The 13,548-nt window shown below is 43.3% G+C and overlaps 1 protein-coding gene and 1 long non-coding RNA gene across 5 annotated transcripts in view; one reads left to right on the plus strand and one right to left on the minus strand.

Annotated features, from left to right (window-relative positions):
- The first annotated feature begins 4,230 nt into the window (after positions 1–4,230).
- The window catches only part of LOC117877925, a 59,808-nt gene continuing 50,490 nt past the window's right edge, over positions 4,231–13,548 (plus strand). Inside the window, exon 1 of the long non-coding RNA XR_004645856.1 lies at positions 4,231–4,370. This is a non-coding gene — a long non-coding RNA (uncharacterized LOC117877925). The remainder of the gene's footprint in view (positions 4,371–13,548) is intronic.
- SH3BP2 (SH3 domain binding protein 2) overlaps positions 10,672–13,548 on the minus strand; it is a 74,723-nt gene continuing 71,846 nt past the window's right edge. For all 4 annotated transcript variants that reach the window (XM_034771592.1, XM_034771591.1, XM_034771590.1 and 1 more), the window contains one exon: positions 10,672–13,224. In XM_034771592.1, the coding sequence (XP_034627483.1) occupies positions 13,087–13,224 (138 nt within the window). In that variant the 3' untranslated portion in view covers positions 10,672–13,086. The remainder of the gene's footprint in view (positions 13,225–13,548) is intronic.

A 13,548-nucleotide genomic window follows, 5' to 3' on the forward strand; every position in this document is an offset into this window, starting at 1 on the left:
CAAACATGCTTTTAGCTGGTCTCCTCAGTAGAGGAACCTGTGCATTCCCTGATATACCAGATTAATCCTTTGATCTCAGTCATAAATAGGACACCCCTGCTGACTGTTTTTTTTCCCCTGTAGATTGTCTCTCTAATAGATTTCACAATCTTTCAGCTGGTATCTGGCTCAATATGCAAATTGACATCCATTGTGAGGCATACAATGCACTCATGACATCAGCGCTGGAATAGAGGAGACCAGGGCATCATGGCCCTCCCACTTTTTAAAAGTGGCCTGGCCTGGCCACTTTTTGCCACAGTCCCCGGCTCCTTCTCTTCCCCCAAGGCCCTGCCCCCCCAGCCAGGCTGGCAGATGGAGCCCGGGCAATGGGTGGCGCCACACTATGGACCCTCCACCAGCCCGGGGTTTGGGGGCTGAGAACACCCTCCAGTCCATGTGCCCCGCCCAGGGCAAGTGGAGGGTCCATGGCTCCTCACAGCTGCTTGGTCGTGTGGCTCTTACCATGGCCAGGCTGTGGCTCTGAGGCGCCATCCCCTAGCCGGAGCCAGGTCAGGGTAAGAGCCATGCAGGCAGCTGTGGGGAGCCAGAACCCAATATCTGCTCGGGGGGGCCTGCAGGGCAGGGATACGGGTTAGGGGCTGCTTTCAGGTCTTGGCCCCCCCACCCCAGGCAGGTGGAGGGTCTGCGGCTCCTGGCCCGCTCTGGCTTCTAGGTTGGCCAGGGACTCAGGCAGAAGGGGCAGGGCACCCCCACTTTTGGGAAGGCTCTGCTGGGGCTGCCTCACAGAGAGATAAGCATGTTATCTCCTGCCTGAAAGGAACATGTTCGAGGTATCTTAACTCCCAGACCTTAAGAACATAATTTTTAGTATAAATACATAATTTCATAAATATGACCCATGCATACATTTTGTAATGATTATGATGACCAGGGAACCCAGTAGAGCTCTCACATGCCTTTGGTGAACTATTGTGCCTATAATTGACCCAGGAAATGCCTGTAAAATACTGTGCACCCCCTATGCCCTCTGCCAGTTTGCACGAAGAGGTTGCTCAGTCACACCCTTGTTCTCCTCAGTCCCACCTCCCTACACTTTGCCACCCTCACTTGTAAACTGTAGACCAGAGGTTCTCAAACTATGGTCCGTAGCTCCATTCAGGTGATCCACAGATAGTTCCCTCTAAGGTGTGCGCCTGGGCAGCCGCGCACAAGAGCATGAAGGGCCACCGACCTAATTAGTGGAGCCGCTCCAACATGGTTCCACTAATTAGGTGCCTGGACCCTGGAGAAGATGCACATGTAAAGTGAGGTGGTGGCCTTGGGAGGAATAAAGGGTAGGTGGGAGGGGGAAGTGGGGTGAAAAGAGAAGGTGGGGGGAATTTGGGATGTGCAGGGCTGTGGTGGCCAGAGAAAGAGGTGACATTCCCCAGCTCCAGGGCTGCAGCTGCTGAGGAGAGATGGCCTTCCTTCCCAGCCTCAGCTCTGGGGCTGATGTGGCGGGGGAGAGACCCCACTCCTTCCCAGACCCTGCTTGGGGGCTGCCATGGTGCGGGAGAGAGGGCACATCCATCACATTAGAAAAGTAAGACTACTGATATTAAAATGTGAGTTGTGCACTTTTATTTGTAGAACAAAAAAAAGTTAATTATAATAAAGTTTTTTTAATATAGTGCTTTTATCCAAGGGCTTGACAATAATTAGCTAACAGTACAAACAACATTTGGAAAGATCATTAAGTGGTCTTCCGAGACCCTCAGCAATTTTCAAGTGGTCCGCGGAAAAAAAAAAGGTTTGAGAACCACTGCTGTAGACAGTAAATTCTCTGGGGCAGGAACTGCTTTTTCCAAAACTCGACAGAAGAGCACAGGACATGTACAATAGATAGCAAACAGTTTACAATCTACTGGTACTGGGATTAAAGCACAGGACTAAGGGTTAGGGCACCTGGCTTTTCCTCTTCTGGCTGTGGTCTGATTCCCTCTTGAGTCACTTGACCTCTTCACCACCTGTAAAATGGTGGTGATAATTCCTACTCCATGTACCTTTGATGAGGTTTAATTAATTGATATTTGTAAAGCACTTTGAGATCCTCAGAAAATAGCAGTAGTACTCTTATTAGCAATGTTATGGAAATGATCTGCATAAGATTCACCTAATTGTTTTTTTTTGGGACTCCTGAGGTTTTTTTTTCCCCCCCTTTTTCAAAAATGGATTAAACACCACAATGGTCCTGTAGCAGAGTTGCTGTTTACTGTGACATTCCCCTGGTGTTATCCGGACCAGTGATCTGCTAGGTCACTCCAATCCTTGACTCTGGGAGCCGGCCTTACCCTGCTCTGCTGTGAGAACCCGCACTCCTGAACTATTCACACACAGCCTCTGGCATGTAAGCTGCTCCTTGGTTTGTGCAACCGAATGACACTAGCCAATATCTCCGGTCCCAGACACAACCCTAGGAACCTCCGTCTTGCAGTGTCCAGTTATGCCCACTGGACACTGCAAGCTTATATGAGTTTGTCAATTTAACAAAGAAATTGATATGCACCAGGCTTGTTATCCCAAGGGGAGTCTCTAACACACTTTAAACCAAATGCATTGCTTCAGATAGAACAAATAAATTGATTAACTACAAAGACAGATTTTAAGTGATTATAAGTTAAAACATAAGTCACATTTGGTCAAATGAAATAAATCAAAATGCATTCTAAGCTGATCTTAACACTTTCAGTGCCTTTACAAACTTAGATGCTTCTCACCACAGGCTGGCTAGTTGTCCTTCAGCCAGGCTATCTCCTTTGATCAGTGCTTCAGTCGCTTGGTGGTGATGTCTGTAGATGGAGGTGGAAGAGAGAGGAAGAGCTTGGCAAATGTGTCTCCCTTTTATCATGTTTTTTCTTCCCTCTTGGCTTTGTCCCGCCCCCCCCCTTCAGGGTCAGGTGAGCACTTACCTCATCGCAGTCCATGATTGAACAAAGGAGGGGGGGGGTGACTCACTCGAGAGTCCAACAGATCCTTTGTTGTTGCCTAGGCCAGTGTCCTTTGTTCCTGTAAGGCTGGACTGGGTTTGTCCCATACACGCCCTGATGAGGTCTGAACTGCCCCTCTGCTCTTGGAGAGTTTTGTCTGTGCTTGTTTAGCCATGAGGACACATTTTCAGCCTTATAACTATATACATGAAATTACAACCTATAATATTACTGTAACAACAATGCTCAGTGCATCATGAGCCTTCCAAAGACACCCGACATGACAAAACTTTGCATTGGATACCACACAATCATTTTACAAGGATGAACATGGGGTGCAGGGTGTTCCACGAGGTACAGAACGTCACAACTGAGCACCCCCTTTTGGCCCGAGGTGCCTCTACATCACCCTGGCTCTGTTTCTCCTCTTTGGAGCCCCTTCCAGATTTTCTTGGGACTACTACCAACCACTGCCTGGCGCTGGGTTGATAGCCAAAACAATTCAAAGGAGTCCTCAATGTCCCCAAAATAAAGTCCACTATAGCAGCACAAAAATTTATACTCACATCCAGCTCTTCTACCACACATGGAGTTCTTCTTACTCTGTCCCAGATAAATGTTCTTCACAGAGATACTGATCATGCCCTTCCTAGTGTAAGCTCAGCCTTCTGGCTCTGACTTACTTCTTCCAATGATTGCACTTCCTGTTCTGAGAGCAGACATTATATATACCGCTGTCCTTCAGAGAGCTTCCTCCTGATTGTTTGGGAGAAAAGGGAGCCCTGCTTCCTCTCCACCCCCACAGGTCTCCTGGTTCCCAGGCACTTAAAGGGACAGTATCCTATTTTTTCCCATCCAGTTACTAATTCTCTGGGATAATTCCCCTCTTCTTGCTACAAGACCATTTCTAGGGCCTTTGTTCATTCCAATATCCCTGGAATGGGGTCTTCTGGCCCCCTCCAGTCTTAAAGGGCCCATATACCCCATAACAGGTCCCTTAGGTACTAGAGAATTGGGTGTTTTGCACATTGAGCAGCAGTCTCCCTTTTCCGGGTGTCCTAGACTCTACACACTAGGACATCAGACTCTGTTTTGGGCATTTGTGGGTGAGACTTTCTGGGATTTGTGGGTGGTTCCATGTTGCGACTTGTAATTGTCATCTGATCCAGGCCTTTGAAACTCTTCTGGGATGGTCTCCAACTCCTTTGGCCTTTAAAAGTCCCTCCCCTCATTAGCTCTCTGCTAGCTTTTCCCTGGGGTGTGAAGGGGAAGATCTAAGCCTGCACACTCCCTTGCTGTAGATCCACAAAGAGAAGACCCACATTGCAGATAATACTGCTGAAAGACCTGACTGCAGGAGTCCAATTGTACAAGGCTCAAAGAGGAAAAAAACTAATAAAGGTAAAATTTCCTTATGAAAAGGAGCATATGGGTCTAGATGCAAGCTCTGTGCATCTCACTGAAATAGCAGGACTTTCCCCTTTGTGTTTATTGGTAAGAATGGAGGTGTGCATGATTTGAGAGCTAAGGTTGGTATCAGAATGCTTTAAGGTAATTTTTCATTGAGACTACCCTAACTTTTAATGCTTTGATTTTTTTTTCCTGGTACATGATGTGTGTAATCGAACATTATCTTTTGAATTCCACATAGCAGCCTTAACTGTTACGTAAGGATATTTTATGTATAGATGTGCCAAAGTTTGTACAGACATGTTATAGTATAGTTAAGGTTGTGCCAAGAGTTCTGTTATAAGCTTTACCTTTGACCAGGTGCATTTTGACTTTTTATAGGAAGGAGTTGTTCCTTATGAAATTTTTAGTGACATAAGGAGGGGAAATTTTCTGCCTATTGGAAAAAAAAATTCCAACAAATCTTTCCTATATGAAAGCTTCCCTGTGAAACTTAAGATACAGAAGAACTATTTTGCTTTACTCACCTAGCTGAAGCCCGTCTCTAGGCTTTGAATTATGTCACTCCACAGCTAAACACATCCACATCTTAATTTTATTTGATCTGAAAAATAAATGAAAAAGAACTGAAGCAGCAGGTAGGAAAATAAGGTATAGTTTCTGGATCAGAAGGATGATTGATGCTGCCAGATTTTCATATAATCTATTTAACCTTGAAAAATAATAACTTTGTGCTTCACACTAAAATAAATACATTGTTAAACACTGTAATGAGTCTAAACATAAATCTACAATAGTAGATCAAGCTGGTTAATGATTGCAGTAAACACACTAGATTTTGGGGAGGCTGATTTCATTGGTAATTATTGGTCTGGAAAAGGTCAAAGGCAAGTGACAAATTTTCTCTTTTTAAATTGTTACAATACTATGACTTTTTTGAAAAATCCTTTGTGAAGTGAAAGCGAGCCTCTGAAATTGCAATTCTCATCTCAACTTTTAAAATCCTGTAAACATCCTGTACCTAACAGATTTTGGGTGGAGTTCTCTAAATGAATGACCTGTATGGTAGCTATAGTGTTACTAGATATATTTAATAAACTCATTGATATGGGATTCTTATCCTTTCTCTAAGGACACCTTCCTCATCCTTGAGCATTAAAGAAAGGAACAATGCAGGTAGCAAAGGTTTTGGACTCTTCATAGCCCAGTTAGAATTGAAGAGAAACTAATGTCAGGAACATTTACAAATACATCAAAGGAAGAATTGAAGAAATCAAGGGATGTGTGAAGCAAGGAGGATGAGGAAGGAATATGGCCAAAAGAGATTACAAGCCAAATGGGTACAATCTGCAAAACATCATTCAGGAAAAAGCCTGATATTGAAGGCAATAAACAGAAAGTAACATTTTCAAGAATACCTAGGTATGATTTGAAAATAGTACTTAAATGATCACTATATGAGTATGTCTACACTGGAGCTGGGAGCGTGCTTCAGCGCACCGGTAGACAGATGCACCAGCTCTACGTGAGCTAGCATACTAAAATATAGCAGCATGTCTGCAGGGCCATGGGTGGTGGCTTGGGCTAACCACCAGTTTGTACCCGGGAGTTGGGTAGGTAGCTCAAGCAGCCACCTGTGCCCCACAGCCACACTGCTATTTTTAGTGTGTTCGCTTGAGCAGAGCTAGTGCGTGTCCGTCTACCCATGCTGGGAAGTGCATTCCCAGCTGCAGCATAGACATACCTACCGTATATGTCTGGCAGCCATTGGAAAGGCAAACAGAAGTCGGATATAAGAAAAGCACAAATCACAAGAGATTGTTGAGGCACCATACTCACAATTTGTGAGGCCATCTGTATCTCTTTTGTCATGTTTTCTATAATTCAGTATATTAGGTCTCAATCCTGCAAGCTGTTCTCACCCGCACCAGTGTGAGGGCCCATCCACTTTAATGGAGTTGTGTGCGTGTAGGAGTTCATCCATGCAGAACAGCCTGCAGGGTTGTGGTCTATGTGGGTAACAGTTTCAATACACAAGAGGGCCAAAACTGATACCAAGGAAGAACTGGTCACATTAAGGGTTTAGAGCAGTGGTTTTCAAACTTTTTCTGGTGACCCAGTTGAAGAAAATTGTTGATGCAATTGCAACCCAACGGAGCTGGGAATGAGGGGTTTGGGGTGTGGGAGGGGCTCAGGGCTGGCGCAGAGCTTTGGGATGCAGGAGTGAGGGCTGCAGGGTGGGGCTGGGAATGAGGGGTTCAGGGTGTGGGAGGGGGCTTTGGGATGGGGGAGGAGGTTGGGGTGCCGAGGGGGGTCAGGGCTCTGGGATGGGAGTGTGGGCTCTGGGGTGGGGCCAGGGTTGAGAGGTTTGGGGTGCAGGAGGGGGCTCTGGGTTTGAGGGGGGCTCAGGGCATGGGGGTGCAGACTGTGGGATGGGACCAGGGTTGAGAGGTTTGGGGTAAAGAAGGGGCTCCAGGTTTGAGGGGGGCTCAGGGCTGGGGCAGGGGATTGGGGCACGGGCTTACCTTGGGCAGCTCCCAGTCAGCGGCGCAGCGGGATGCTAAGGCAGGCTTCCTGCCTGTCCTGGCACCGTGGACCTCGCTGCGCCCCGGAAGTGTCCAGCAGCAGGTCTGACTCCTAGGCGGAGGCACAGAAATGGCTCCATGCGGCTCTCACCCAGAGACACCGCCCCCCCAGCTTCCATTGGCCAATGGGAGTGCTGAGGCGGTGCTTGTGGCAGCACACAGAGCCCCATGCCCTCCTCCCCCTGCCCCGCCCAGGAGCTGGACCTGCTGCTGTCTGCTTCTGGGCTGTGGCACGGTGTCAGAACAGGTAGGGACTAGCCTGCTGTAGCCAGACTGCACCACCGACAGGACTTTTAATGGCCCGGTCGGCGGTGCTGACCAGAGCTGCTGCAACCCAGTGCCCTCACTGGGGGTCGCGACCTGCAGTTTGAAGACCCCTGGTTTAGAGGGTAGTTAGTGTGGAGTGGATTGCGAAAGGCAGGAAAAGCATCTATAATCAAGAGCTGAAAACATTAAACTGCCTCTTAAATACATTAGACAAATTAAAAAGGAACAATGCTTGTTTTTTGAAAGTCACATTAGCCTCCTAATCTTATTTTGTTGACTTGCTCTTTTTGACTCACTCAATTTCATCTCCCCTTCTTCCAAACATGTTGCATCTAACTCAGGGGCTAATTCTGCAAACAGTTACTACAGCAAATATCCTGTTTCCATGAAAAATCCATTGGCTTCAGTGAGAATGTGTGATAAGGTTCTACATGGAAATAATTGTTTGCAGTGTCTAGATTTAGGCCCCTCAGGGAAAGAACCATGTCATCACCCAGTTGCATGGCCACCTCCCTTAATAAACAGAGATTAGATGCTATAATTAGGGTACATACAGGATAGGTAGTAATGGATAGCCCTGTGTTTGAGGCACAGGGAGTCAGCAGACCTGATTTCTGTCCTGGATCTACAACTGATTTCCTATAGATCTTCAGCTCACTGGACCTCTGTGTTTCAATTTACCCAGCTGTAAAAATGGAGGTACAGAGGTGTGGTGAAGCTAAGGTTTGCAAAGTGTTTTTCAGATGGAAGAACTACAAAGTTATTCTATATTTCATGAGCTGTACAAATAGTCTGGCATCCCCAAATGTTCCTATTGCCAAAATAAAAAAGTGCCTCATCAAATTTTAAAGGAAACTTTGAACATTTAAGGGGCTAGAAACCCTTTTGAGATATCAGATATGTTTGATATCGGGTCAAACAGTTTTCCATCCAAAAATATTTCAATTTCACAACAATCAGCAGCAATCCTGTAAGGTTTTGGGATAGAATAAATATTGATTTGTCTAGAGACCAAATGCCCAACATTGTGCAAATACTGTAGTAGGAAAGTGTTTTTCCCAGAGTAATTTAAACATAAGGAATATCATAAGAAATTTGCCTCAGTCTTTCCCTTGGCCAAATCCTGTCTTATTCAAGTAAGGAGTGCTACTGACATCTGTGGAACTACTTATAGGAGAAATGTGAGCAGGATTTGGTCACATGATGTTACACCCAAAGCCAGTTACAGTAGTGTTCTATCCCATCAAGTTTTCACTTGATATTGAGAGTTGAGCTTTAAGACCTAGCTTCTGTAACAGGATTTAAAAAGTTCATGTAACAAAGATTTTTTTCCAAATCACCCAATCTTTGTTGAATATATTCAGATGTGGAACTTGCCCTGCACAGTGCTATTCTACTGCTTGACCAGCTGATGTCACTAAATTCAAAATAACTGCCACAGAGGCTCAAGAAATCTAAAAAAAAAAAAAAAAAAAAAAAAGCATTGTTAACTTTGACAATAAAATTTTCAGAGCATGAAGCAGCATAGACCATATATGTTATCACACTGTTTTGTATGTACATGTAAGTAAACTTCAATTTACCTGCTTAATCGCTCCAGCTACAAACATCAAGGGTATAATACTTCACAGAGACGTCTGTAACAAAGGAACAATGTACAAGCACCTTCATTGTCAAAGGACAGAAAGCAAGTAAAGCTAATTGGAAATATTTTAATTATCAGCTTCTCAATGTTTATAGCTTCCTCATGATAGTATTTGACACTAGAAATGAATATTCTGATTACAAGGCTAAAATGGAAGTGATTTTAGCACACCAGCTGCATAATCATGCTGACCAGTATTGTCTCTTAGTTTGTGCTCCCCCGTCTGTCTCCACCGGTTGTCTCTTGTCTTGTAAGCTGTTTTTTGCCTCATATCTCCCAATTGGCTCAGCCTACAAACTTCTGTTTTGTTGGCTTTGCTGGGTAATGCCTTTTAAAGGTGCTTTATTGGGGGAATTAAAAAGATATAAAAAGTTTGTGATGGGATGTATGTACCCCACATTCAGATAGACAGGGAAGGAACTAACTAGAGGCTACAGCTATAATATTCTCCCTCTACTTGGCTCTTGAAGGGATTATATCTAGTGTTTCACTACCTCCATCTTGTAGTCTGAAGACTGGCTGATTGGCCTTCTCTGTCCTTCTGAAATCTTAAAAGAGATAGCAGTTGTTGGGTGCTATTAAGTAGGCAGATCCACTGTCACCCACCATAAACCCAGTGGAAGGTTGCTCAGGTAGACTCTGTTCTTTGCTTGATTCACACATGCCCATTCACCAGAGATGTTCTTCATATCTCCCTGTTATAGGCATCGCTCAGCATTTTGTGTCCTTAAGTGAAATTAGCATTTCAGTGCTTACTTCTGGATGCAAGGGTTAAAAAAAAAAACACCTTAATGAGAGTGGCTAGCACTGACAAGCACAATCAGTGGTGTGAGAGTTGGTATAATACATCCGGTAGAAGCACAAACTGAGTGATAAAATCTAGACAAGATCTTTGCTGCACAGACTGCCTCACTTCAATGATTGTATGCAGTATTGTTGTAGCCGTGTTGGTTCCAGGACATTAGAGGAACAAGGTGGGAGAGGTACTATCTTGTTGGATCAACTTCTGTTGATGAGACAAGCTTTCAAGCTTACACAGAGCCTTCAGTGACATCCTCTCAGCTGGGGACTGAACCTTAAACAAACCACTGAGTCTGTAGCCTGTTGGGGGTCTCCTGCTAGGGGCACCATTATGGAATAGATGATGGGACTCCTTTAGGGGCATCAGATAACCTCTGCATCCAGACAGTTCCACTACACTTTGTTGGGCTGATTCTCAATTACATTAAGGCCCCCATGTTTAGTGATTTTTTCCCCCTTATTATTTATTTATTGATGCACCTCACAATAGGGTACAGTTTCATGATCACAGAATCGTAGAAATGTAGAGTTGGAATGGACCTCAAGAGGTCATTTAAGTCCATCTTTCAGCACTAAGGCAGGATTAAATATACCTAGACCCAGGGCTGGTTCTAGAACACCAGCTTCCATGGGAGTATCTTTGTTCAATTTTGCTGATTGGCCAGCCATATTTTGTTTTGTTTAGCTTCTCAGCAGAGTTGGAGGGAAGAGGTTGCTGCAAATATTTTCCATTCTGGCTTGCAAAATGCATAGGTCCACTCCTGCCTAGACCATCTCTGACAGATGTTTGTCTAATCTGTTCTTCATGCACAATTATTTGCTGAAATTGTGATTTTTCTGAAAGATCTTTCCATATACAACATTACTTCTCAATGGTGTTGAAAATCAAAATCAAAGAATCAGATGCTACTTAAAGATAGCACAACAAAAGAAGAAGTTTCCTTTTTAGTGTGTATTGTAGGTCAATGAAATTACACAGTCGGTATGAATTAGTCTTAAAATTTTATTTACCTCAGAAATGTATACATTCATAGGTTTATCACAAGGAAATTGACAGTAATTCAAAATGAATATTTACATGTGTGCAAATTTCACATATTACACAAGACAGTGTTATGTAGTTTTACTATACTGGGTTATGCAAGTACTTTTGCAGTTTAAGGCACTCGAGATGAATAATATTAGTTGTAGGAGGAAATAAACAAAATGCTAGTATAATTCTAAATCTGAACCAACTGCTCCCTTCAAGACAGTATGTCGTAAGTTTCAATGGTCTGGTATGACCTAGTCAGTTGTTTTCAGACAGGGCAGAATTCATTTGATTAAAATCTGTTTAAAAAAAGCGGCGGTCGAAAGTAATAAACATTTTCTGGGTGACCTCTGAGCAATCCTCTCTCCTCACGCTAGTTCTCTCCACATAGAGTAGAAGCAGCTCTAATTACTTTTTGCAAACACTTCATTGACCGTGTGCTTCACATTCAGCTCTTCATATTAGAGGAGAAGCAGAGACACCCAGAGGATTCCCATTAAAACTTCAGAAATATTAACTTATTAAAAGATAATATCAAACACTTGCATAGTGCTTTACATTTTCCAAGCACCATATGAGCCTTAGTTTATACTCACAACAGTCCTTTAAGGTGGGCACAGAGATTATGTGACTTGCCTAAAACCATACACTGTGTCAAAAGCTGGGAGCTGAACCCAAGGATTCTGGCTCCAAGTCCAGTTCAAAGATCACATCTCTCTTTTCTAAAGGAGAATTCAATTACAGGTAATATCTAATGTGGATCCCTTTTTATTCTTTTTATAAATAGAAAATCTTATCATGTAACACCTTTGTTAAATGCATGAAATAACTTAAATACAAACAGTGTCAGAAATAAAACCTGGGGTGCATAAAGATATAAAAGCCAACAGCAGGAGAGATTATTCACCAATCTGGATTCAGAAACCTTATCAAACAAACTTGAATCAGTTCTATTCTCCTTCTACGGAGTTTGAGCTCATCACAATGTTACCATTACAGTACTCTTGAGACACACAAAATTAAGAAACACCGGACATTAAAGTAGGGTATTTTTTCCCCTCCCTCCCCTTGTTAAACAACATACACTGGAAAAGTCAGTTATGTGGAAATGATGCTCTTCCTATTAACACCTTGGCTTTAGGATTTTCCTACACAAATATATGTCAACAAGAGTTACACGCACCTACCATTAATAGGTTTGTTAATGCTGCAGTTTTATTTCAGTTGACAGGAAGTGAGAATAGTAGGTTTGGGATCATTTGTAATACAGCACTTTATTTTATACAAGGACTCCAAACTGAATAGATTTGTTAAAACCAATAGAAAGAACAATTTGTGATTTACACAATGTATAATGGGACCAGTGTGCTCTACATATATTGAATTTGATGTGCTGACAATTTCATCCAAGTGATTTAATAGAAGTTTTCTGTATTATTTACCATCCTTCCTATTGCCTTTGGTAGTGGTGATATGGGAGAAGTCTGTGAATCTCAATCTGGTAACTCTGCAGATTATTCTCCACTTCAGCCTATACCCTCCTTTTTTCTTTCATACATACATGAAAAAGTTGTTTTATGGCAACTATCTTTCTGATTGAGAACTTGTGAATGGGGTTTCCGATGGAGCAAACTTAATACTAGTCCACAATTGTCCAGAGAGTTTATCAGTAAGCAATATGTAAAACTCCACACCCACCATCACAGCTGAGCATACCACTGCAGGCACTGGGAGGGTGATTGCAAGAGTTAGAGATGGGCCTTCTGTAAGGCATGGCTTACAAGGTCCACTTCCTTGATTTCCTATATCCACATTGAACCAAGTTACTCCATAAGCATCCTTGTTATTTACAGATTAATTATAAACTATTACAAAATCTCAGTCAAGCACCAGTACTGACTCAAGAAGCAATACGAGTCAGAAAATTAGTATTCTCTGTCACAAATGGACAGTGCTTTTCTTTCAAAAGTTCTCCTTTCCTAATAGTTTTGTCCACAATGCCTCTTTGGCCAGATCCTTCCTCCAACTTCACATCCACATGATGAGGAAAAGTAGCAGCAGCAGCTCCTCAAAGGGCATGTCTTGTAAATACCTTTCACAGCATAGCCAGATCAGCCCTTTTTCACAGAAAGAGCTGTAATGAGGGTCTGAAATCCAGCAGTCTGGTTCGGAAGGGCTTATCAAAGAGATACTTAAATGCAAGTCTGTAGGCAGTGGGAGAACAAATGGCAGAAACAGTCTCTGTGTGCAAAGTTCAGGAAATCAAACCCAGTGGCATGGAATTCCTATTTAATTTGGGGGGGAAAAGTATCATCCCTCTAAGTGCCCATTTTTCCACAGTGTGTTTGACCTTACAGGCAGTTAATTTTGCAGGCTGTGTCACCTGGGTCCACAGTAGCCATAAGGAGATTTGAGAATCAAGCTGTCATGGCTGGGTAAGACATGGGTGCAGTAGTATTCAACCAAACTTCCAACGTTCCAGAACATGGTTTCTGAGTCCAAGTAAAACTGTGAATCCTGTTGTAGGGATAGAAAACACAACTGTAACCAATGGCACCTACGAAGCCCTTTCGAACAGACCACTACTTTGCAAAATATTATGTACCTGACTAGCTCATGTCACATAAATGATAAGCCCAAACCAAACCTGGGGATCCAAACACCCTGTAATTTTACTGAAGATCATATTTGGATCTGAACATTCTAGACTCCATATCTTCATAAATGGAAGGCCCAGATCAGAGATCTCAGGCTCTAAATCCAGATCTGATATTTGCAACTCAGGCCTATCAGTACCCTTTTTTTTTTTTTTTTGGAGGGGGCGGTGGGGAGGAGAGGAGA

This window comes from Trachemys scripta, chromosome 5 (genome assembly GCF_013100865.1).
Source record: "Trachemys scripta elegans isolate TJP31775 chromosome 5, CAS_Tse_1.0, whole genome shotgun sequence".
NCBI lineage: Eukaryota > Metazoa > Chordata > Testudines > Emydidae > Trachemys > Trachemys scripta.